This window comes from Trachurus trachurus (assembly GCF_905171665.1).
Source record: "Trachurus trachurus genome assembly, chromosome: 14".
Classification (NCBI taxonomy): domain Eukaryota; kingdom Metazoa; phylum Chordata; class Actinopteri; order Carangiformes; family Carangidae; genus Trachurus; species Trachurus trachurus.
The window spans coordinates 7,830,911-7,856,857 of record NC_139903.1 but is presented as its reverse complement, the minus strand read 5'-3'; the positions used below and the strand labels follow the sequence as shown (position 1 = coordinate 7,856,857).

General features: G+C 42.0%; 2 protein-coding genes across 3 annotated transcripts in view; both read left to right on the top strand.

Moving 5' to 3' along the window:
• The window catches only part of LOC310997337 (uncharacterized protein), a gene marked incomplete at its 3' end in the record, with an annotated part of 36,743 nt that extends 30,624 nt beyond the window's left edge, over positions 1 to 6,119 (top strand). The window contains exons 11-14 of the mRNA XM_083987012.1: positions 999 to 1,253; positions 4,077 to 4,586; positions 5,500 to 5,863; positions 6,010 to 6,119. Of these exons, the coding sequence (XP_083843138.1) occupies positions 999 to 1,253; positions 4,077 to 4,586; positions 5,500 to 5,863; positions 6,010 to 6,119 (1,239 nt within the window). The remainder of the gene's footprint in view (positions 1 to 998; positions 1,254 to 4,076; positions 4,587 to 5,499; positions 5,864 to 6,009) is intronic.
• A 14,241-nt stretch (positions 6,120 to 20,360) lies between these two features.
• The window catches only part of dbn1 (drebrin 1), a 105,158-nt gene continuing 99,571 nt past the window's right edge, over positions 20,361 to 25,947 (top strand). For both annotated transcript variants that reach the window (XM_083986253.1, XM_083986252.1), the window contains exon 1: positions 20,361 to 20,501. In XM_083986253.1, the coding sequence (XP_083842379.1) occupies positions 20,419 to 20,501 (83 nt within the window). In that variant the 5' untranslated portion in view covers positions 20,361 to 20,418. The remainder of the gene's footprint in view (positions 20,502 to 25,947) is intronic.

Sequence of the window (25,947 nt, the reverse complement as noted above, 5' to 3'; positions counted from 1 at the left end):
TACTGTCATGATGTAGTGTCATGCACTTGGTTTTATCTCATACTGTTGATAATATGCTCTGTATTTTTAGAATAGCCGCCTATGGACTGGTGTTGAAAATTAGCACTTGTGCTAAACACACTCAAGCAAAGCATCTGGTCTGTCCACTGGAACAGTCTTAATGTATTTGTGATGTCCATATCAAATAAATAAACATAACATAACATAACCCAGTCCTGGTTCTGACGAACAATAAAAAACCATTTAAGATTTGGACAAATCCTAAATCAAATACTGAATCCTACTCCCATCATCGGCCCGTACAGTAAACACATTGTAGTAAACAACATCACACAGTGTGTTTTGTTCCAACTGTGAAAAACTATTTCGCATTTCAGCAGAAAGTTCACACTGAGAAAACATCACTGAACATTTAAACTTAAAGTCACTTTAGTATTTTTTCTCCTTAAGTAACAAAAAAGAAAGAAAAAGACTAAAAAGTGAAACTATTTCCACAGAGCAGAGAAAATATCTGCCTGTAAGTATTATTGGATGTGTTACTTATGTTTATGTTAAAATAATAACAGCTGTTCGTTGGTTTAAAGTTACAGCGATAGTGATGCTAATTTCCATTAGCCTGTCTATTATGTTTTCCATTATATGTTAGCATGAAGCTAGCTGACTTTATATCTAGTTTTTGATAATGACAGTGATGCTGGCTGAGCTGAGAGAGATTTACACTTTTATCGTTCAGGGAGGCAGAATATCTTTGTAATCCTTTGATCTAAAATCTAAACCATATTTAATGTAAACAAAGTTTGGATTGAACAGAAGAACACAGCACAGAACCTGCTGAAGTCTCCTCCCACTGTTCACACTGGTGACACCAAGTTGTTCAGATGGTTTAACACAAGCAGATACTTCAGTACAACTATTTGATATGAGTTATCTGGAACTTATTGAAACTCCTCCTCCTCTTCCTCTTCCTCCTCCTCCTCTTCATCCTCTTCTCGGAGCAGGTGGTGAACCCGATGGGCTCGGTGGTGGTGAAGAGGGGCCGAGGTCGACCACCGGGAACTCGTAACAAGGCGACGCTGATCGCTCAGGCCAAGCTGCTGGCTCAGCAGCAGGCCAAGGCCAAAGCAGCATCAGCAGTACCCGTGACGACCACTACCACCATGGCGGCGGCGGTGGCGGCGACACCAGCTCAGACTCAGAGTCCACTCCTTGCGGCCAATGGTCGAGGAGGACCGACGGCCGGCAGCACACACAGGGTGAGACCTCAAACACACTGTTTTATTCTCCCCGTCACCGTCTCATCATCCTCGCTCTTCGCTGAGGAAGCAGCTGGAACTCAAACTCATTTCCCTCTGGGGATCAATGAAGCGTCTAATTCAGACCAGATTCATTCATCTGCTCCTGAAACTTTCACTGCAGCTACTGTAAACTCTGTTAGCGACTTCACGGTGGAGAGGCTGGATGTTCAGCAGCAGCAGGTTTCACAGGCTGTCTTTACAGATATATGGTTCAGATATAAAATTTCCCATTTGGAACCCACTTAAGACCCAGTCAGAAACCCACAAAAGCCCATATGGGCTAACACGGGTGGGCCCCTGTTGGAACCTAGGAGCAAAACCAGATGGAACCCGAAATGGGCGGACACAGGTACATGGGTACATGGGTTGCATATAGGTTGCCCAGCTGGAACCCACTTAATGCCCATTTAGATCCCAGCTCAAGCCCACATAGGCAAACACAGGTGGCACAAAGGTGGTTCAGATATAAAATTGCCCATTTGGAACCCACTTACCGGACCCATATGTGGTTGACCAGTTCTAACCCATGCCCACTGAGCCCATACATAACCCATACAGCCAGGCCCGCCGATAGGGGGGGACAAACGGGTCTGCTGTCCCGGGCCCAGGAAAGAGGGGGGGCCCACAACTGGGCCCTCATTAAATTGTGGACTTTTTTTTTTATTATTATTGTCAAATTAGTCCTATGTGGAAAAAGATATGTTTAATACATTTAAGTCTTTCTTATTTGTTTTCTTCCTAATTTTCCTTTAAAATAGTGGTGGTCAAGAACCCCCACCCCCCACCCCAAACACAAAATTGGTTTGGCCCGTGATCGAATTTGTTATTGACGTTATTATTAGTTCAGAAGGCCTACACTCAAAATGTCTGGTCAGCACAAGTCCGGTGCCCAGAAAAGAAAAGAAAAGAGAAAAAGAGAAGAGGAAAACAAAGGGTTGAGAAATGCTCTAAACAAATATTAAAAAAAATGTAGTGACGGTGAAGCTGGGACAAGTAAAATAGAGCAAGGTAAGTAGTGCGGCCAACCTGGTAACGTAACCTAACTGACGAACGTTAATTAGCCTAGCTTGTGCAAAAGCCTGACAAAACATGTTATCTTTGACAGAAACAGAGAGGAGGGAGGTCAAGCAGCAGTCAGGTGTCAGGAGTCAGGCTACGGATGAGGAGAGAGAGAGGGTGTGTCAGTGTAACGATGGAGCGGAGCGGCAGAGTGAGGCTACAGGTGACAGAGAAGAGAGAGGGTGTGTGTGTCAGTGTCATGGTGGAGCGGAGCGGCAGGCTCCGTTAACATCCATGGGCAGGCTAACCAGGTTCACACCGGACGCGGAAGCGCCGTGAAGCGAAGCGGCCGCGGAAATCGCGCGCGAGCCGCGTCCCTCCAGTTCACACCAGACGCTGATTTCTCCGCGGCGGTCGCGAGCGCCTCTGCTCCTCAGCTGTTGTTCACTCACATTCAGAGCTGTGTTTTTTACATCATGGATAAGTAAATAACCTCATATAATTATAACACCATGTGCTGTGGGTCACACAACTCCCTGTACTTCACTTCCAAGATTAATTTCACGTCGTCCTTCACTTTACAACAACTCGTCTCTGCCTCTCTCTCTCTCTCTCTCTCTCTCTCTCTCTCTCTCTCTCTCTCTCTCTCTCTCTCTCTTTCCCTGTTTGTTTGTGTGTTTTGACCCCCCCTCCTCCTCCCTGCAGCCAGCCCACTCCGTGTCTCCCTATCCTGTGTGTGTGTTTTCATCTCTCTTGCTCTCTGTTGAGAGTCTGACAAATATAAATAAGGTCGCATTTGTCAATCGCTGTATTTTATTTTGAAAAGTGTTTTATTTTGAAAATTGACCGGATTCTCTCGTTGTTTCATGGGTGACTTCCTGCCAAGATTGACGCGATTGCTCGCGGCTCGCGCACAAAATAGAACAGACGCCGAAACGATAACTGCACGGCGCGAGCAATCGCGGCGCTTCGCGGCGCGTCGCCTCTGGTCTGAACTACAGAACCTGTTAACTTGGGCGCCGAAGGGAAGCGGTCTCCGTTCCGCGGCTATTCGCGGCGCTTCGGCGTCCGGTGTGAACCCGGGCGGTGACAGAGAAGAGAGAGGGGGGGTGTGTCACGGTGGTGAAGCGGAGCGGCGGAGTGAGGCTACAGGTGACGAAACAGAGGAGTGGGACATAGACTAGAGGAAGAAGAAGACAAGAGAAGAAAACAGAGGAGATGAAGACAGAGGAGAGGAAGACAGGAGAGGGAAAACGGAGGAGAGGATAATTAAGACTGGAGAGGGATACAGAGGAGAGGAGAAGAAGACAGGAGATGAAGACAGAGGAGAGGAAGAGGGGAGGGAGAAATCAGAGGAAGACAGGAGAGGGAAACAGAGGAGAGGAAGACAGAGCAGGAGGAGAGGAAGGAAAGGAGCCGGAGGAAAGGAGGCGAGATGGAGAGGGGGGGGGGGGCCCATCTAACATTATCTTGTCCCGGGCCCAGCCAAGACTGTCAGCTGGCCTGCATACAGCACCCAGATATGGTTGACCAGTTAAAACCTATGCCCACTTAGCCCATACATAACCCTAATGGGACCCAACCATGGTTGCCCAGTTCTAACCCATGCCCACTTAGCCCATATATAACCCACCAAATTTGCCTAGTTCTTCTAACCCATGCCCACTTCTAGCCCATGTGACTGAATGAAGAATTTCAAAATCAAACAGACTTTTCAAAATAAAACTTCTTCTGCTTCTTCTTTCAATAATAAAACTGTTGTGTCTGTTTGTCGTCCTCCAGCCGCCCATCCTCCCCGCCAACATGCCGCTCACCCCGGACCTCTCCCCCATGTCGGCGCCCTTCCTGCCCTTCCAGCCCAAACCCACGGAGCTGAAGCCGGAGTCGGCGGCGGTGGCGCTGACCCCCGGCGTGCTGCTCTCCACGCTGCCCCGACACTTTGTGGGCGGGGGGTCTCTGGGCGGCTTCAGCCCCATCAAGGGCGTGTGTCCGCTGGACGTCTTCAGGAGCCGCATCAGCGCCCCCCAGGACCCCGCCCACCTGCAGCACCAGCACCAGCACCAGCTCGCCGTTTACCCGCTGCAGCCCAACAACAAGAGCGCCAGCCCCGACCCCCCGCACCCCAGCGGGGAGCAGCTGCACCTCGCCCGGGGGGGCTGCTCCGGCTGCAGCAGCGTGGACGACGGCGCCCAGCGGGGGCTCGGCGGCGTTGGCGTGACACGGGACACGAGGACGCGGCCGCCGCTGCCGCCGCTCCGGGTGCTGCCACTGAACCTGGACTGCAGCGTGCAGGTGAGTCATTCTCAAAATACGGTGAAAAACATGTCCCTGCCTTTTCCAGACACACAATTGCTTAAAAACTACAGAAAAATATTTACTGTTTTATTTTATTTTTTTCAGTTTTAATTTCCTTTGTACCTAAAAAAAAACACTTGTCCCACTGCCATGGTTCAACGCTATTGGACAGTGTAAAAATATTTCCTCTTTTTTGTTTAAAAAAGTGGTCAACAATGGGCAAACACTGGGCTTAATATATTAATAAAATTAAATCTAAATTGGCTATTTAATAATAAAAATATTTTTTAAAAGAATATCTGTCCTTCGATTTGGTGTCATTGGTGTTACTGGTATCACAGACCATTATTTTGAATGGTTAAGAATATGTAAGAGAACTCCCAAGGTCAGAAAGAAGAAAAAGAGCCATTTAAGACAATACATTGTGGGTGTCTCTTTCATGAGATAGATATTTTAGAAGATATTTCCAATTAAAATGTCATTTTTCAATGTGGTTCTTTTTTTGTGTCATTGGTGTTACTTTGATTTGCGCTATAATGAAATATTTTTATGGGGAAAAAAAAACAGTTTAATAAGTAGGCCTATAATTTATAGATTTTAAGGTGCTGACTCATGCTGGCTTTGAGCTAGCTTGGACACTATTTTGTGTAGGCTAATTAGCCATTTATAGATATTTGTCATTGGTGTTACTGTCAGAAAACTAAATAGGCTACGTTTGATAGATGAAAAAAAAGAAAAATATTCTAGTTGTCCATTATAGTTGGTCATAGATATATATATAGGCTATACGTGTATATATATCTATGATAGTTGGTAGCATGGTCAACATGCTAATAAATAGTTCCCACTAAATAAAATTTGTGAAAACTGAATTTTTAACTTTTTTGACCGTATTTTGATAATGACCCAGGTGTGTCAGCTGATGAGGACTCGCCGCCTGGACTCGTCCCAGCTGCAGACCTTCACCCGCCGCCTGTCGGAGGCGCTGTCCCAGGACCTGACCGCCGTCGCTGTCGCCAACGCCACCAAACCCTCGCCGCCGCTGCCATCGCCCTCGCCATCCTGCGCCCCCATCACACCGCCCCCCGAGCAGGCGCTGCCCCTCAACCTCAGCAAACGCTTCACGGTGAAGAGACCGCTGCCCAACAGCAGCAGCAGCAGCAGCACCGGCGAGGGGCCGGAGTCGAACCGCGATCAACAACAACCGGCGGCCAAGAGAGCGAGAGTGGAGCAGCAGGCGGAGGATGGAACGACGGCGCCGGGGCGGAGCAACGGCAACGCAGGAGGAGGAGGAGGAGGAGGAGGAGGAGGAGGAGAGGACGTGGAGATGGAGATGGAGATGAAGAACCAGGAGGAGCCGGCGGACCTCAGCTCGCCGAGCCGCATCCGGGCGTTCCTGCTCGGACTGCCGCCGTTCCAGGTGAAACTGGAGGAGGATCTGAACCTGAACGGGACCTGCAGGTTCGGGAAGTTTCTCTCCTCTCCTCCTCCTCCTCCTCTGGGATCCGACGCCGACGCCCCGAGGACTGAGCCGGAGAGAGGAGGAGGAGGAGGAGGAGGAGCAGCGGTGGTGGTGGTGAAGCAGGAGGTGAAGCAGGAAGAGGAGGAGGAGGAGGAGGAGGTGGAGCTGCAGCAGCGGAGTGAAACTGAGACACATCATCATCATCATAACGTTGTGGCGGAGGAGGAGAACGGAGCGGCTCTCTGCTCCGGACCCGGTCCCGCCGAGCTGAAGAGTCCCGGACCCAAAACCTCCGACACACAACAATGTTTTTAGTTTCTTCTCCTTCTTCTTCTTCTTCTTCTGGGAGTCGACACCACGAGAAACGTTTATCGGCCTTGGTGAGGAGCTCGGTGTCGGTTCTGGAGCCTCCTCCTCCTCCTCCTGCTCCTCCTCCTCCTCATCTGAACTCCCAGCTTCTCTCTTTGCGTTGCCTCCTTAACTTTTTTCCTCTGTCGTCTCCAATCAGGTTATTGATTTGATTGAAGTCGACTCGTGACAATCATCTTCTTCTTATTCTTCTCTGTTCGTCTCTTCACGGTGAAACGGCGACAGAGGAGGAGGAGGAGGAGCAGGAGGAGGAGGAGCCAGACTGTGACTCTTTAACAAACACTGCCATAACCCTCCATGACACTATTAACTCCAAGAGAAACCACCTAAAGTAAAATGAAAAAGTCAATATTTACATATATGGGTGATGCTATGCATCGAGACGTCATTACTATCATCTAGAGTGTACTGTAGCTCAGTAGGTTCATTTTTTAAATTGTACTCTACTTCTGTAGAGAGATAGTTATTTTCTGATAAAGTGTTTAGATGTTGCGGAGCTCCGTGGACGAGGAGCTCCTGGTCTTCACCTTATAGCTCGTGGAGTGAAGCCTTTCTATTAGTCCTGCTCGTTACCTGAAATTATATAAGATCTTTCTTACACACACACACGTGCCTTAACGACGGCCGGCGGTCGATCGGTGGATCGATCCCCGGCTTCACACTCATTCACTCAAAGAAAAGAGCGATACCTTGATGTTGGACTTGTTCACTGTGATGGACGTGATCACGTGTTTCATCACAGTTTATTAACCTGGAGCGCCACATTATGTATAAACGCAGCAATAAAATGTAATAAACTTTGCTGCATTTTGTAATAAGTTGTTACATTTTGCACCAGATTATTACATTTTCTATATAAAAAGAAGTGCAACATGCATTTTTTAATAACTAATGCAGTATGTAACAACTTATTACAAAATGCAGCAAAGTTTATAACATATTGCATTTAAGAATTGTATCACAATGTGGCAGATTATTACAAAATGCAATGTTATTACATAATGAGGTGAAAATTTCTTACATTATTACATAATGTGGCACTACACCTCCTCTACCTTGATCCAGTCCAGAACTTTATTGATCAATTCACTTTTTTTTTTGAAAGAAGCCAAAGTTCCTCAATTTTAAATCATGATGAAATATTTACTTTTTATTTTTAATCTTCGGTGCCTCCGTATCGAGGGTTTTGTTTTTGTTTTGTCATCGTCTCATCATCATCATCGTCATCGTTGTTGTCGTCATCACTACCACCACTGATCAGCCAATGAGAAGTGACATGCACGACCACAGGAAAGGGGGAGGAGCTTGTTGAAGTGATTGCACATGAACATGTAGCCCAGACATTCAGACTACCTCAGGTTCTTTTTCTTTTCTTTTTCTTTTTTTCTAAAAAAAAAAAAGAAGAAATACATAAATAACGTTGTCCATTTGCATTAACTGTTTCAAAGGGGGCGGAGCTTATCCCACTGCACTCTGGCTCATTTTCCACCTGGTCGCTGAAGGAGGCGGAGCTTAAACCTGTCAATCATTCTGATGGAGCTCAGATATTAAGTCCTATTTCCACATTTGAACTTAACAAACCCAAACACATGTCTGCTGTCATTTAGTTATTACTGTAGTTATTAAATTATACCATGTTGGGGCTGTGGGTATCGAACCTGCAGCGTCTGCTCCTCCTCCTCGGCTCAAACAGCTCCAACATCAAGGTATCCTCCGTTCAGCCTTTCCTCTCTCAACTCTTCAGATTTGCACACCTACTGTACCTGCTTGCTCCACCTGGTTTGTTCATATTTATATCTGCCACATTGTTGCTGTTTTGTTAATTGTTAATTGTCTTTTTTGTTTTGTTCCTTTTTATTTTTCTTCTTGCCAATGTTTTATTTCTTACCAGACACACCGATTTTGAACTGGTGCTGTTTTTATTATTTCGTCGTTTATCTGTTGCCATATAGTTTTTTTTTGTTTTTTGTTGTTGATAAAATCTCCTCATCTCATTCAGCAGGTGGTCAAACTCAGTATTTGTTTACTGATCCTTTTAGTTTAAGTTTAGCTCAGTTGTCACGGTTACGTCAGATTCTTTTTTTTTTTTTTTTTTTTTTTTTTACATTTGATTCACCAGGAGTCGTTCATTCACTTCCACTACATTGCCAGATGTGTTTACAGCTGTTTTTTTTGTGGGGGGGAGGGGATGTTTCCTAGGTAACATGTGCACTTGATTTAAAGTTTAAGTTTGATAAAAGACGAGGGTGTGTGTGTGTGTGTGTGTGTGTGTGTGTGTTGACCTGCAGATTCATCAGTCTGTTTGAATGGAGACTAGTGTTGCAATATGGGCGGTAGTTAGCTTTAATAAAAAGGGGGCGAAGAGCCGGACGTGAAAGTTGTGAGGGTTTGGTCGGAGCAGAGGAACAGAGAGATAAACGGTTAAAATTTGACTTTTTCAGACTTTAAATGAATAAAAAGTGAGAGATTAGTTGGTTTCTAACGTGAACGAATGTTGGATTGTATTTTGGCGTTTGTGCGTTTTGCAAACACGTTCTGGAGCTTCCCAGTGCTTTAGCTTTAGTTTCAGCATCTAAATGATGATGTTTGTTAAAAAAGCTGCTTTAAAAAACAGAAAATACTGAAGAAACTTCTTCTTCTTTTTCCCTCCTTTGCAACAGCTGTAAACACATCTGGCCTTCGCTCTTCGTTAACTCTCCCAGTCAAACCACAGCTCAGCTCCACTGGACCAGTTTCCCTCTCAGTGACATTTTTTTGCCTTTTGTTAGTTAGATAGTTCATTTTTTCATTATATTATTTTATTTTTGTCTTGCATGTCCTTTATGTTAATGACCACGTGCCACTGAGCGCCTGCTGTGTCGATGATGATGATGATGATGATGTGTAGAGAGCAGCAGCAGCAGCATGTTAACAGTATGAGAGTTGTTAGTTGTTTTTTCTTTTCTTCTCCTTCTTCTTTTACTTTAGGTTATTTAAGCTTTAGTTTGTTAAATTTTTCTTCTTTAGGGTTATTTTCATTTTTTTTCTCCCTTCGATAAAGTAAAAGATTTAATGTTTACATTTTGTTATGCATGTTCAGACAGGTTTGTTGTTTTATATCCAGTGTTTTTGCACACTACGTCTCAGCATCGGCCTCCAGCGGCACACTGCTCCTCATGGAAAGGACTAAAGAGTTTTAAAGTGCCTGATAACTTCAAAACGTTGAGATTTGCTTCGTCAGCCTTTTTGCGTCATTGACTTGAAAAACCCCCCTCGGACTGGGCGCCGTAGGAGCTGGAACTGGACCTAAGAAACTAAATGAATAAAAACAAGGACTTGGACGGCGAGCGGTCGTCCCGTCCTACCGGGAGCCGGAGCAGCGTTCACCAGGATCGATGATCAAATGTAAAAAAAAAAAAAAAAAAAAAAAAGGTGCTACATGTGACATTTTAACACGGCTGTTCCCATAGCAACTTTAAAGACTGTAACATCACATCACACACACTGTTACTTTAATCATCAGTTAATCTGCTGATTATTTTCTGGAATTGACAACGAATCGTTAATTCTTAAAATGTCAAAGTAAAGTAAAACTGTAAAACAAACAACTGTCCAAAGATTCTGCCTTTATTCTGATCCATATTTGTATTTTATTGGGTTTTTATTGATCGGTTGATTTGATTCTTTACAACATTGTTGGATATTTCTGTTGTGGAGATCCGAGGGCGTTGGGTAAAACGGTTATATTACATTAATTATCGGTTAAAACAGTGAAAATAATCTGCAGATTACATCATCTTAAGTGCAAAAGTTTGTAAAATTCAAGTTTTGTTTTGTTTTCTCACCAGCAATCCAAAGATTCTCAGTTTAACATGAAATTACAGTGAATTTCTATATTTGATGACGAGTTATAGCCTCTTGAGATCAAAGCAGCAGTTTAACATTAAATCTATCAAATTATGAAAAAGATATTTTCAAATATCTCGTTACAACAACAGTGAACAGTTTGATATGTATCCCACCAATCAGTTTAATCAATAACAGTAATTAACAATCAGTTCAGTCAGAGGGGCTTCTGGGAAATGTAGTTCCTGCTGTTAAAACTGCTGCATGTGGCACCTTGACAAGCTGTTGGATGTTCGGCACCGATGAATGTCTCCTCACATCTTCCTGTGATCTCCTTATTTTTTATCTCTTTGCCTTTTTTTTTTTTTTTTTTCTCTTTGTTCGCTCCGGGAATCGAACTCGGATCCGCTGCAGCTCAGACACGTTGTTGTGGTTGTTGTTGTTGCTCTCATGAACGGACTCTGATGATGACCGACGCTCTGTGTTGCTTCCTGTTTGTATGGATGGATGCATGTGTGTGTGTATGGATGGATGTGTGTATGTGTGTGATCTGATGACGTCAGATCTGCAGCACAAACTCAAGTTCCATTTATTTTGTTGTATAAGCGGTAAACGGCTGGCAGTGTCAGGTACCATTCCATTTTAACACTGTATATTTATAATAAAAGTAATCTGTTAATAAAACACCAGCAGAGTCTCTGGCATGTCTGCGTACAGGAGATGTATACTGTAAAGATTTAAAGGTTGTTATTATTGGAATGTGTTGCTTTGAAGGGGAAATTTATCATCTAAGTTATCGTTTATAAAAGAAAAAAAATCTTGCAATAACACAATATTTAATATTGTTTAAAGCAGAAGTAAGCGATCCGGTCGTTTTGGCTAATGCTGCGTTCCAGGCAGGCTTTTGAAACCGTAAGTTACAGCTTCAAGTCACAACTTACGACTTTGTAGCGTTCCAGGCAACCCGCAACTCGCGTTTCTCCGACCTGTCACCTGATGCCTGTGAAAGTCACTATAACGGCCACTCGTAACTTCCGACCTGTGAAGTCGCACCAGATCGAACTGGTACGACTTCACAGGTCGGAAAAACACGAGTTACGGGCTGCCCTGAACGCACCATAACGTCTTGTCAGCCCTCGTCCCTATGTCACCACATTCACGCGCATCCCTTGGCTGCACACACAGCCCTTCATGCCGTTCTCTCTCCTCATTGGATAAAGGTTGTAGGATACAAGGAAAGTTTTCTCCTCGGCTCAGAGCAGAGTGACTGACAGACCCGTGTTTCAGACCAAACACTCTATATAAGTGATTGCTGTCGGAAGATATAACTATTTAAGACTTATATTAACACAAACATTCCACTTACTTCTGCTTTAATATTGTTTAATATTTCAAGTCATAAGTTTTATAGGGAAACAAACAAAGGTAATGAAAATTGAACATGTTTACATTTATTTGAAAACAAACCCTTATCTATCATATTGGGAATTAAGTTGTAGCCTATATAGGCTAAGTTGTGTATACAGCTGAGATAAATAAATAAATACTATAAAAAAGAATGCAGATGAAGGTTTGGTTTTAAAAGAAAAAGAAAGTGTCAAAGTCTTTTCAGAATAAAGCCACACTTTTTTTTTTTTTAAGTAGCCTAATATATATAAATAAATCCCGAACATAAACTTCCTGCTGAATAAAAAACACTTAAACACACAAAGCAGAAGTTTCATAAAGATGGTTCATAAGTGTAAGTGACTTCATTTTAGCATTGCAATAAAAAATGCTTTAAAAAATACTATAAAAAAGAATACAAATGACGTTTTGGTTTTAAAAGAAAAGGGTATGGTAAGCATTTTCAATATGAATTTTTATTTTATTTTATTTTATTTTATTTTATTTATGAACCTTATGATTTCCTGATATTTAGTTTATTTAGTTGAATACACAACATGAGAGTATAGAATCAGAGTTTCCTCCTGTGACTCATCGCTCAGACACCAGGGGGCGTCAGAGCTCTGTCGATGAGCTTCAGGTTTTATTTTGGAGATTTTTTTTTTGCTCTCCCATCTGTCTCTTATTATGACGTTGCACTAATATACACTTAGGTTTTGTTTTAGTTTTTTACATTTGCATTGATAGAAAAAAAAACAACAACAACAACCTTGTTTTGTGTTTAACTACATTTTACTGTTCACCACTGGTTTACAAATTTTACTTCTGAGTCTCTGGTGGAGGTTTTTCCAAGTCTGACCAAAGTATGTCACCAAGGTGAATCATGGGAAATGTAGGCTCTTGTGTTTCAGAACTTGATCATCTGTAATCTCTGCTGCATCAGGACCTGTCGTTGTTTCAATTTGTCTCCTGTGAAGTCGCACAACTTTATTTAAATATACGGCTAAAGTGTATGTAAACACATTTAAGCTGAATTCAAACACACTAACTTTATTTAAACACACTTAGTAAATCATTTTGTAAACACACTTTAAGTTTATTTAAATACCTTTAAATCACAACAGATAAGTTAACAGATCTTTGAAGATGTTGTACAGACTGAAAAGTAAGTTTAATACAAATCAACATTTATAGTGCTTAATGTAAAATGTTCATACACACACACACACACACACACACACACACACACACGGACACACACCCTCCTCCAAGGCTTTTATTCTCAGAAACATGCAGAGTGTAAACATTCACACCAGAGAGGAAATGAACACATTCCTCAGTCTGCAGCAGGAACATTGTTACTGACGGTGTGTGTGTGTGTGTGTGTGTGTGTGTGTGTGTGTGTGTGTGTGTGTGTGTGTGTGTGTGTGTGTGTGTGTGTGTGTGTGTGTGTGTGTGTGTGTGTGTGTGTGTCAGCGGGAGAGAAGTGGGTTGTGTTGTTGCAGAGTTTGTCTGTAACTGGAGAACTGCAGGTTTGACCCCCGACGACTCACAGAGAGAAAGTCAACATTATGCATAAGATTGTAAAACACTGTGAGTGTGTGTGTGTGTGTCTTTGTCTCTACGTCACAAGCAGAATCAGTGGAGAATTTCACAAGTTAAAAACATTTTACACGATAAAACTATATTTATTTTGTTTGACCAATATTTGTAACTTTCCTGCTCAGCAGCTGCGACCGTCGCCACCGTCTGTGTTCGATCAGATATTGATTGATTCTTGAACCAGAGAAACAAACAGAGACAAAAGAGACAGATGGAGACGGACTTCTTCTCTCCTCCCTCTCTCTTTCTCTCACTCTCTTTGTTTCCCATCTGTCCACCTGTCTGCCTCCTCCTGCTGAGGCATCCCTGTATAGAAGCTGATCAATAACCCGATCAATAGCCTGCTCCTCCTGCCACAGAGGAGCCGAGTGAACCCTTAAAAACAAAGAGAGGAACTAACTCGGCTCAGAGCTGTTTCTCTTTCTTTCTTTCAAAACAACAAAGTGTCATCACCTTATTTCCTTAAAACCACTGTGAGCTGCTGCTGCTTTAAAGTCAGAGTCTGTAGTTTGTTTGTTGCAGTTTGAAAACACAACATTCATTCACTTTCTTTTGTATAAATCTATATTTTGTCTTTTTTTTAAAGGAAAATCCTACAGACTCTTCCTTTAATGTGACTGAGAAACAATAATAATAATATTATCACATTTAAATAATATTGCAGTGCAAATACTTTATGATTTAAGGAATAAAAATGTCAGATATTATATTATATTATAATATATTACATTATAGCTATTATATTATGTTGTGGCATGAATGCAATGCGTATAATGATACATGATTAGCATAAAATGAGCAACACTTACATACATAGTTGAATTAAGCAGATTTTCACAGTTGTTGAGTTTATTTTCTAAAACCATCAGTGGAGTAAAAAGTAAATTTGCTGTTAAAATTAACAATTTACATTCGCTTATTTTACACAGCTGAAAAAATAATAAATACTGGTTTACATACTAGCCTATATGATAAAAAAAATTTTTTAAGTGTTTGGTTTTAGATTACATTAAAACTGAGCTCATTAAGTGATTTCTTCATGCAAACGTCAACAGAAAAGTTATAAAACTCAAATTACAATCAGTAATATATTCCTTGGTGTGTAGCTGCAGCTCTGACCTAATTCTGCTCTCTGCAGCATTTAGTGGATTAAAACTGGCTGATTTTCTACATGTTATTTATTCCTTCCTGGAGCTGCAGTGGAGTTACTGTAATCTCCACCGTTCAGTCCTGACAGGCTAATTTAGCCTCCATTAGGGAAAAAGCAGTTTAGTGTCAGTTCAGTCTGTAGCCGGATCATTTAGAGCAGATTCACAGAGTCTGCTGTCGTCTGCACAGAAGAGCAGGGGGAGTCCTGCTGAAGTTTAATTATCGTTATTACAATGTCGAATTTCATATTTGTTTAATCCTGCAGGTAACATTTTCATAGTTTTCATGAATAAATCAGTGTTTTACAAAGTGTTTCAGCTTCATGTGGGTAGAAATAAAACACATGGGGCACATTAAACTTCGCCTGTGTTTTATTTTGAAGGGTTGTTGATCCATCAAATATATATATATTGCTTTGTTGTGACATCACAAAGTGACAGGAAGTCCTGACGGCTGGTTTTAAGGCTCAGTTTCTGAATACAGGCTGTGTGCATTTCTCTGTGGACTGAGGCTTTGATACTTTCACAGTATTAATATAGAACCTAGAGCTGCTTTATAATCACACTACACATGGACATCTACCTTTATACTGTATGGAGCTTTAATACAAACATCTACCTTTATACTGTATGGAGCTTTAACACAAACATCTACCTTTATACTGTATGGAGCTTTAACACAAACATCTACCTTTATACTGTATGGAGCTTTAATACAAACATCTACCTTTATACTGTATGGAGCTTTAACACAAACATCTACCTTTATACTGTATGGAGCTTTAATACAAACATCTACCTTTATACTGTATGGAGCTTTAACACAAACATCTACCTTTATACTGTATGGAGCTTTAATACAAACATCTACCTTTATACTGTATGGAGCTTTAATACAAACATCTACCTTTATACTGTATGAGCTTTAATACAAACATCTACCTTTATACTGTATGGAGCTTTAACACAAACATCTACCTTTATACCGTATGGAGCTTTAACACAAACATCTACCTTTATACTGTATGGAGCTTTAATACAAACATCTACCTTTATACTGTATGAGCTTTAATACAAACATCTACCTTTATACTGTATGGAGCTTTAACACAAACGTCTACCTTGAGTTGCAGCAGGTTCACCTTGTTATGTTGTTGTTTGTGCCAATTAAAGCGTTCACCAGTATCAACCCACCCCCCACCCCCCACCCCCCATCCCCTCCTCCATCCCCTCCTCCATCCTCCCTCCATTATCCTCCGGCCTCTCAGAGCACAGTGAAGGTATGTGGGCTCGGTGCCAGGCCCCGGCCCTGGGAGAAAAACAGCGAGGCTGCTGCTGCTGCTGCCCGTGTGGAGTTCAACTCAGAGGCAGGCTACAGGTTACCATAGCAACCGACCACCGCTGCCAGACGAAGGGGGAGACGGCTGGAAGAGATGGGAAGTAGCAGGGGATGGGTGGGTGGGGGGGCACCCCCTCTTAAATGTCAACTTTTCCTGGAAATGAGAAGAAAAGAAGCTCTTTTCAGTCTTTTGCTTGTGGAGTTTACAAAAACCTCAGAGAACAGCTCAGAGAGAGAGAGGGGAGGGGGTTCCTGAGCGTTACGTCAGACTTTCATTAAAAAAGTAGGCTAAAACATGTCAAATGTCAAATCAAAACGCCTCTGATTTGAAATGTGCAGCAAAATAAAATATATCAAACATCATTTTCAGTTTGAACCAGAGGTAGGCTATCATCTCTTCTTTAAAACTGCTCAAACTCTACAAACCTAGTGCCTACATTACCCACGATGCAACTCAACCACCAACAGATTGGTTTCATGTTGTGTTCCAGACAACTAGCTACCAGCTGTGGCTAAAAGAAAACCTCCTCTTTCAGGGGGTTTCAACAAAGAAATGGAGCTGATTTATAATAGGCCTAATAATAGGACTAAAAATGGCCTTTATTTAGGACTTGAAAGTGGTCCATATAAAAAGTAAAAGTAAAATACAGACATGATATAGGCTACAAGCCATAACAGGTCCACAATAAATAAAATAATCACACATTTACAGTAAAAAAAACCCCAAACACTTAACGTAAAACAAAGACAAAACTTTTAAACTATGAAATCATTATTTTGTTTTATTTTCATAGGCTACTGTTCTGATATTTTATCTTCCTCTGACATGTCTGTTGTTCTCTTTTCTGTAACATCACTCAAAGATTATCCGTGATAGGCTATTCTTACTCTTTTAACTGAATTTCCAAATAAAAGCGAATATAGCAACACAACTGTCATTTGAAAAAAGTAACATCCTGTGGTTTGTGAAAATAAAAATAAATCCAATCAAAATCGAATCTATTTTCTTTCTTTCTTTTTTTTTCAACCAGCAGCCAATAGCAGCTCACGTCGTGTTAACAGGTCCTGCTGTGACGTCAGACGTTGTCAGTTGGTTGGTTTGTAGCCAAAAAGCTACGATCGCATCGCGCTGATGACACGAAACCGGAAGGCGGGAAATTTGTTTGTTTGGGGATTTTTTTTCGGGAAAAATGTTTAAAAGGTTGTTGGATCTGTTGTGAAACAAGAAAACGTTTCAATCAGACAACACTATGGATCTTTGTTGTTGGTCTGTGGAGCCGTACGGGAACAGATAACAGATGAACCGGGACTGATTGGACGGTAAGTAGGCTAACTATGACGTCACTTCACCGCCACTGTTGTTATGGTGCCTTCATGTGCTATGGTAATTATGGTAAATACCAGAAGACGACGTGAAAAGTGCACATAAACACCCCCTCATGTGGTATTTTCCACTGGGTAACTCTCGAATTTTTTGATGCCAAGATGAGAATAACCTTTGACCTTTTCAACATGGCAGCGAGCAGTGCAAGATTCGTTAATGGTAAGCAAGGCAAACCTTTAGAAAACAGTTAGCAGCTATTCACTTTATGTATGCGTGCATGTAGGCTACAATAAAAAAAACGCTTTTAAAAAGCTAGCCAAATAGCCAGTGCTAAATCTGCATGAATATTAATATTAACCGTTTGAGTTTTGATAATTCATCTTCTTGCTGTAAGAGATGAACTAGGCAATCCAAGATTGTTTTACCCATACAGTAGATACTCCAGTATCTACTGTATGGTTTTACCCAAGTAACAAGTCTGAATCTGTGTGTCCACCATCTTTATTTTCTCTGTACAACAACAAAAGCACACAAACACAACGCAACACAATGAACACAATACCTGTCACAAGTGGAAAATACCATCTGTACCATAGCACATGAAGGCAGCTACTCACTGTTCCAGTGATGAACAAAACAAACATTCTCAGTTTGTAAAATAGATTATTCCACTGTAAATGTAACTACCGAAACAGTAGCTACAACAGTGTGTTTCTTATAGGCCTACAATATAAAATGGCAAGGATCTGTCTGTATTTTAGGATAGGCCCACTTAAAATAAATAAATAAATTGCAGATTAATGTTTCTCCAAAAATGTTTTCAATGGCTACAACATTTTCTATAGGCTACATTTTTAAAATTCACCCTGGTGGTGGATGAGATAAGATAAGAGACTTTTATTTATTCCACTTGTGGGAAATTCACTTGTTGCAGCAGCGATAAAGGAAAAAAAAAGGAAACAGTGTATTACAGCATGGGGGGCACGAATAAGAGAAGTGCTCTGCTTTTATTACCCTAACTGCTCCAAATGAAACAGTCAAGATATTGATTATGTATTTGAAAATGTATTGCCCAATCATGTTGAATAGTATTTGAAATGAATGTTTTAGGAATCAATGAAATTCTACTGTATTTTAATGCAGTGACAATAAAGGCCTTTAATCTAATTAATCTAAAATTCTTTCCATGAAACTTCTGATCACAGGGAAGTAAAAGAGAAGTGTTTTCTTGCATTTATTATCTGCTTTTGCTGCCTATTGCAATTCCTGAATTTCCTGCTGGGGACTAATAAAGTATTGTTATCGTTAACACCTGTGGATCAAAGTAGGACTTTTTGTAACAACGTAGGCTACCTAATCAGTAAGTAATAATTCTACAACAATGTTAACAATGAGATAATATATCAATACAACAAACATGAGACACTGACAAGACAAAACTCAGCTGATAGTATGAGCTAAATGATGATGATGATGAGAAACGAGTGATGATGACACGAGTGTTTTGCTTTGTCACAGATGGAAACTGCCGAGTCAGGTGCACACAACTTTTTTTTTTAGCAGCTGCTGATTCGCCAACAACACGACATCCCATGAACTCAGGTGTGAACTCATCGTCACTCAGTCTGTCAGACACAATAATCATCATCATTATTATAACTCTCTTTATAATGAACGTCTCAGTACAATAAAGAGGAAGAGTGATGCCTACAGGTGTCCACCAGACTGTAGGACGTGTGTGTTCTCTGTCTGTCAGGTGTTGCAGCGCAGTAACTTGGCAACTGGCAAAATATATGACAGTAAAATGTCATTAAGCTGAATTTAGGCTGGAGGTACTGTGGCCCAGAGAGCTCAACACAATGTGCACATGTAAGAACACATACAAATAGACAAAATAAAACACAAACACATCAGATTAAATGTTAGTGAATTAACAGGTTTTTAGTTTGTGTATCTAGAAACATGATACCTGTGTGATTAAAGGACCTGAACGATGGGATTTTTGAGGCTGATACTGAAATTAAGGAGTGAAAAGTTCTGATAAACAATCAATGAATGACTGATATTCCTAATTTTCGGCTCTTGGGTTCCCCCTACAGCTGTGGAGTGTAATTCCCTTTTACAGTAATGTTGTAAATACAAGTCGCGAATTGAGCCCAATTAACTTTTAAATAACACCGACAACAAAGAAAAAGAAACACAAGCAACTCAATTATGGCCAATGACTTACCAATAAAAATACATAATAAAAGCAACAACCTGCACATTTCATATCAACTGCAGCCACTAAAATACACTTTTGCTTTAGAGTTGTTCATGCAAATTTTTCTGTTATGTGTAATGTTGTTAACTGTTAATTTCCCTGAGAATCAATAAAGCTGACTCACAAAACAAAACAATTAGTTGAACACCATGTCTCTTTTCCTTGAATTTATTTGAAGTTATTATGAAATGACAGCCTTATAAAATTAATTGTTTTGCCTGATTAATCTTTTTCTTTATGGATTTTAATCAGTTCTGCTCTGACTCTGAGGTAGCAGCTGCACGGTGTCATGCAACCCCTGTGTCTGTTAATGTGAACAGTTCATCAAGTGGAAGATGAAATTATCTCCAAAAGACATACAATTAAACATGAAACACTCTTTTTCAATATTTTAATCAATATCAGTGTATTGTTTTAGTTTTATACTGTTTCAGAATGAAAAGTGGAAACAAAGCGCAGCAGCCTGCAAAAGAATGGGGAACCCAGGAGACTTGAGCTCTCAGATAACTTTGACCAATGTATCAGACAAGATATTTACTACACTGTGATAGTTTCCAAAGGGGGGGCTTACTATACAGGGGGCCCAAACCTTTGCTGAGGGCCCTTTAAAACATTATTATAGTATAAAATGCCTGTGCATATTCTCATTTGTCCAGGTCATAGTATCTCAAAGGAATTTTAAATCAAAAGCAACTGGACTTGGTTATTTGTCTATAGGAAGACGTTTCACCTCCTTTCGACCTTTCACCTTCGATATATAGTTTAAAATGTAAAGTGAATGTGTCATCTGTAGCTTTATGTAGTTTGGAGATCATTTCATCTTCTACTTGTCCAAACTTTTGCATCATCATGACCCTGTAAATACAGATGTGAACTCTCCTCTCCGCGGCGCTAGGACCCGTCAGCGCTGCTCTCTCCTCTGGTGCTGTAACACGTCGGCGCTAGGACCCCTCTCGGGCACCGCGGTCTTCTCTTTGTCTCCACCAGTCAGCGCCTCCTCCTCCTCCTCCTCCTCTCTTCCTCCTCCTCCTCCTCCTCCTCTCCGTCCTCTCAGTCTCACTCCGTGTCTCTCTCCATCAGCAGCGGTCTGGATGCCTGCACGGACACAAACATGGCTGTGAATCTCGCCAAGAACAGACTGGCCCTGCTCACCGCCTACCAGGACGTCATCGACGAGACCTCGGACACCGACTGGTGAGTGAAAAAGACCCCGGTACCGGAGCGAACCGGCTCGGCTCGGCTCGGCCCGGCCCAGTCCGACCATCCCTTCCTCTCCTCTCCTTCCCTTTCCTCCTCCTCCTCCTCCTCCTCTGTGTCTCTCCATCTCTTCTCTCTCCGGGGTTTTGTTGTCCGGCGGGTGGATGATGATGCGCATGCAGGACCGGTGGCGCACGCACACGCACCGTGCATCTTCGCCATCACCGGTAACGGGCTGTTGTTAAACTACAGACACACTCCTCATACACACACTCACAGATACACACACACACTTACACTCACAGACACACAGGCACACACACGTTGTCAGGACAGACGAGTTCCCTCTGCAGCTTTACCTTCTCTTAATTAAGCGCATTAGGAACCAGCAGCAGCAGCGGGAAGAGTGAGTGTGGGAGCGGGTCACAGGGAGCAGCCGGTCCGGTCCGGTCCTGTGTGTGTGTGTGTGTGTGTGTGTGTGTGTGTGTGTGTGTGTGTGGCGGAGCTAGAGGAGCTGCACTGCTGCAGACTCACTCACTCACTCTGTGCGCACCGGACAAATAAGTGCAGGCAACGCAAAGAAGCTTCGTTCCTCTCCTCTGCGCTGCAGCCAGAGAGGACTTATGGTTTATGACTCCCCCCCTCCTCCTCTCCTCCTCCTCACCCCATTTGCCCCCCTCCCTCCCTTCCTTTTTCAATCTGGAAGCGATTTCAGCCTCTTTTCGCAGCGGTGGTGATGGTGCCTGGCCGAGCCCCCGGTCCAGAGACAGAGACAGTGGTGATGAGCCCCCTGCTGCATGATCCCCCTCTGTGCAGCACGAGGAGGGCGGAGAGGAGAGAGGGGCGAGGCCGGGGGTGTGGGGGAGGATGGGGGGAGGAGGAGAGGGGGAAGTGGGGAAAGGAGGAGGAGGAGGGGGGCGTCCATCATCACTCTTTGTGGCCTCTCCTCACTTGGAAATGGTGCACGAGGTGGGAGCTGATGAAAACGCCCGCTGACATATTTGATGATGTTGGAACTGGAGCACGTGACGGGTTTGCGCACGTGCACGACGGCGTGCCCTTAAATTCCCCATTTTTTAAAATGTTTTATTTATATATATATAGGCTACATAAGTGTATATGGAGATTTAGTTCAGTGGATGTAGGATTTGTATTTCTAGTTGTTGTTGAGTCATTGATTATGTTTTAATTATGCTAAAAAAATACACAGACAGCCACGTGCACGTTTGTAGGGGGTGGGGTGGGGGGGTGCTGGATGCACGAGGACGTTTCAGGCTTTAAAAAGCATAATAAAAAGGATGAAGGATATTTACATAGCACTTATTATTAATTATTAAGAATTACACTTCAAATTAAAAACAAATAACCATCAATAACTACAATAAGGAAACACCTTTGAACTTGAATGTGGACACTGACCCAGACAATAGATGTTATATTATATGTAATATGTTGTAATTAAATGGCACCTTATCACAGTTATGGGACCTTTTCTAGCTATAGAAAGTCCCTTCAGGCCAGTTTTAAGATGATTTGACTTTCACTGCTACATTTATGCAACGCTAAAAATGATCATGTTTTTAATCTTAGCTATAATTAAAGTTTACCAAGTGAACTCTGCGTTCCTTCATGATCAGATTTCAACCACAGATCAATATTTGTCCTCATCCCCCCCCCTCAGTTTGGGCCTAAAATGATTTTGTATGTCACACAGTTTTTATCTGTGCAGATACTGACGTTTTAAAAGCACTAGATTGATCGATTGATCGATTATATGAATGAATGAACGAATAGTTGGCTGGTTGGTTGGTTCATATTGATCAGAATTATCATTGATTCTGAGTTTGTGTTTGTTTCCATAAGTGTTTTCTCACCACTCCACCATACAATAAGTTGGTTTGTGACTGAGCTAGATAACGAACTGTGACGCAGTGATTTCTGGATTAAAATGAATGAAATGATAATTCTGATCATTTTGACGCCCATAAATGGCCGTTCCTTCCTGCGTTCCTTTCTTAACTCAAAGTGGTTAATCCCTATCAACACGCGGCGGCACGACGTCTGTGAAGCTGAAATATTGTGTCATTAGTGAGTAAAATTACGGAGTTAATCACTTTATCGTCGGCTGCACATGAACACTGTGTCGCTGCCAACTAGGAATTCCCGGGCGCTGGACTTTCCCAGCAGCATGTGAACCCGTCACAGGAATGTCATGTTATTGGTGATTTAAAGTGATGTCAGAGAAAAGAACAGAGCACCATGGGAATTTTACAGGACTATTAAACTGGTCTGGCTCTTCATCTCATCTCTCTCTTCTCTTCTTCACACAGGAAGGGCTTTTATTCTTTTATTCAGTCACTGCTGCAGTTTCAGGAGTTAATAAAGCAGCTACGGGTCATTGGTGGAGGTCGTGTTTGACTTCAAGTTAAACTGTAACCGTAAACTGTTGTCCTTGGTCATGATAAGTCAGCTGTGCTACTGTAGCAGCGTAATGCCAAAGTCCAACTTAAAATAATCTATGGCTGTTGTATAAAGCTGCCAGTGGGCCCTGCACCTCCGGTTCGATGCCACCAAACATGCATCACATTGCTGTAAATCAAGCGCAGACAAACAAACAAAACCATTACAAGCAAATGGTAATTGTCACTCAAGGGTTATTTCCTGTTTTCGGTGGGTGGCGCCATGACTGTGTCGTCCAAGTTGGCCATGTTTAAAAAGGTTAAGTTGGAAAAGCAACTATTATTGTTATTGTTAGCATTATTAGCTAATAGCAGCTTATGATGATGACGACACAATATGTGATAGTTTGTGAGTGAAAGCAACATAACAACATGTCAACAGGTAGAAGTTGCACAAAACTGTTGGTGCAACAAAACAAACTTTAGTGGCTGATAAACAGTTGAGCTGCTTTTATTCACTGTTGATGCTTGGACCAGCCATCTTGGAGTGCAATCTTGTGGTCGCTGAAGTTTCTCCGAGGCGTTTCTGAGGACAGATAACGGAGTTTGATGATGTGCGTTGGAGTTGCAACGACTTCTCGTTTCATAATGAAAATTAGCCACATCGCCCACCACAGGCCGAACCTCCGATAAAAACGCAAAACGCTTCACAGTTGAGTTTTGAAAAGTTTAAAGATGATCCTGACCAAATATGATGGATGAGAGTTTGTTCCTGAAATCACAAACAAACAGCATCAAAGTTGTAGATTGAATTCAAAATGGCTGACTTCCTGCAAGACGCTTTTTTCGTACATCTTTCCATGTTGCATGAATTTCATTCTTCAGGATGCAATGAAGTCAAAACAACTTTCTAGGCGGTGTCTCTGAGCCACTTGGCCACGCCCACAGGCATCTCTTATTTGACAGTAAACAGATTAATGTGCTCCGGTCCTGAAAACATACAGTTAATTGTGTTAAAGTGGTGTGACAGAGTGTGAAGGTCTGCTCTGGTCTGACTGATGAGCGTGACCTCGGCATCACCGGAGGTTGAGCAGTGATTGGACTCTCAGGTTTCAGACCAAGTCAAACACTCAGTCACCGTCTTCTTCACCGTATGAAACGTGAACCTGAGCCATCTGCTGCCGCTCGTTAGTTCAGGTTCCTTCAACACAAACACAGGTTTTGGTTTCAGTTCCACATTTTGTCTCTGGTTTAGATGATAGTGTTGAGGTTTTTAGATAATTCACAATAACAACGACAGTGTGAATGATAACGACTGATCCTGAGTCAGTGTCATAAACAAACTACTTCATGTCACCTCCTTTCACAAAGTTTCAAACAGTCAGTCGATCAGCAGATTAATAGATAATTTAAATGAGGATTAGCTGCTTCTTTCTAAATAAACACAGTTTTGGACACACCTCATTTAATTGGGATTGAAAGTGTCAGCAACACGACCACTTAGTGCAGACATTTTTGACTTGATACATTAGTAATAGTTACTTTATTAAAGTTAAATTGATCCATAAGAGACACAGGGAAGTCTTTTTGTGTGGAGCTCAATAAAACACTGATATCGCTGCCTGTTCTCCCCACTGGTTGTTGAGAAAACTCGATGTGAGAAAGCAGCGTTGCCAACTTTTCACCTTCTGTAGTAACATTAATTTGATTTAAGACCTTTTAAACAAGATTTTTTTTCTCCAAAAAAGCTTGTAGCTACAAGTTTAGCGTCATTTTGCTGCTTCAAGCTCTTTTCTCTGCGGCCGCTCGTATCAGCTCAGTCTTTGTGTTTGGTTGATTTAGTAATCTGGATTTTAGCGGCAGCTTGTTAGTATTTATGCTAAACAAATCTGCCTCGCAGCGTTCAAACAAATCTTTATTGACAGTTTTCAGTATCTACAGTAGGATGGTGAGTGTGTGTGAGTGTTTGAATGTGTGTGTGAGCTCTCAGGACTGATGACTGATGATTGAACCCGTCGATTGTGTGACAACAGAACTGAACTTTGGCTTCAGTTTTCTCTTTTCAGAGCAACTTGGAAATTAGACGACAACAACAAGATGGCTAAAATCGTACAGTGTCTTGTCCAGGACCTTGTTTTAAGTTTCTGTTTTTAACACTTGTTCTGTTGTTATGACAACGGACAGGATAGCGTGCAAGCGAGAGTGGCGACCTTTATTGTGAATTCAGCTGTGTTAAGTGTTAAGTACGGTGTCAGAGTGTTTTTTGATGAGTTGATGCTGACGTCACCGTTCGCTCCTCGTTAAGTTGTTGATCTCTGCAGGAAGTTATTCTTAAATTATCCTTAAATTATCCTTTTTCCACTCCGCACGTCTTCAAAATGTGAACAGCATCATCATCATCATCATCACCACCGTCATCATCGTGCCAGTGAGTGTGAGCCGTCTGAAAGGTTAACGTGGACTTAAATGGTGTTTGGGTTGATGCGGGGCCTCAGGCCTGCCCCGGATTTTCACACTTGATGAGTTTTGAACAAAGGCAGAGACTCCAAACACACTGACCCCAAACAACACGAGACACCCTCCCCCCCCACACCCCCAACCAAACACCCACAAACACCCCCACCCCCCCTCTGTCCTATAATCTGTCTTATCTCCTGTATTCATGTATCTCTGAGTGAAGAAGACGACGCTGTTGTTATTAATAGAAAAAAAATATTTCACATTTTTAATCTGCGTCACGCACGGATAGACTGACCTCAGGGACGGACACAATGCACACATCTTCTTCATCATCATCTTCATCATCATCATCTAGGTCACATGACCTGATTCAAACAGGTCTACTGTTGTGTTTATTGACGGCTCACCTCCCCCTCCCAGGTCGGACCATTCAGAGCGTTGTAGGCGGGATTAAGAATATATAGAATATATGTCACATGAAAACAATTGACAAGTTTAATTTAAAACATTTTTGTGTTTAGGACAATTTTCACTATATCTTTTTAGACCAAATGCTTAATATTGAATGTAATTGAACAACTATA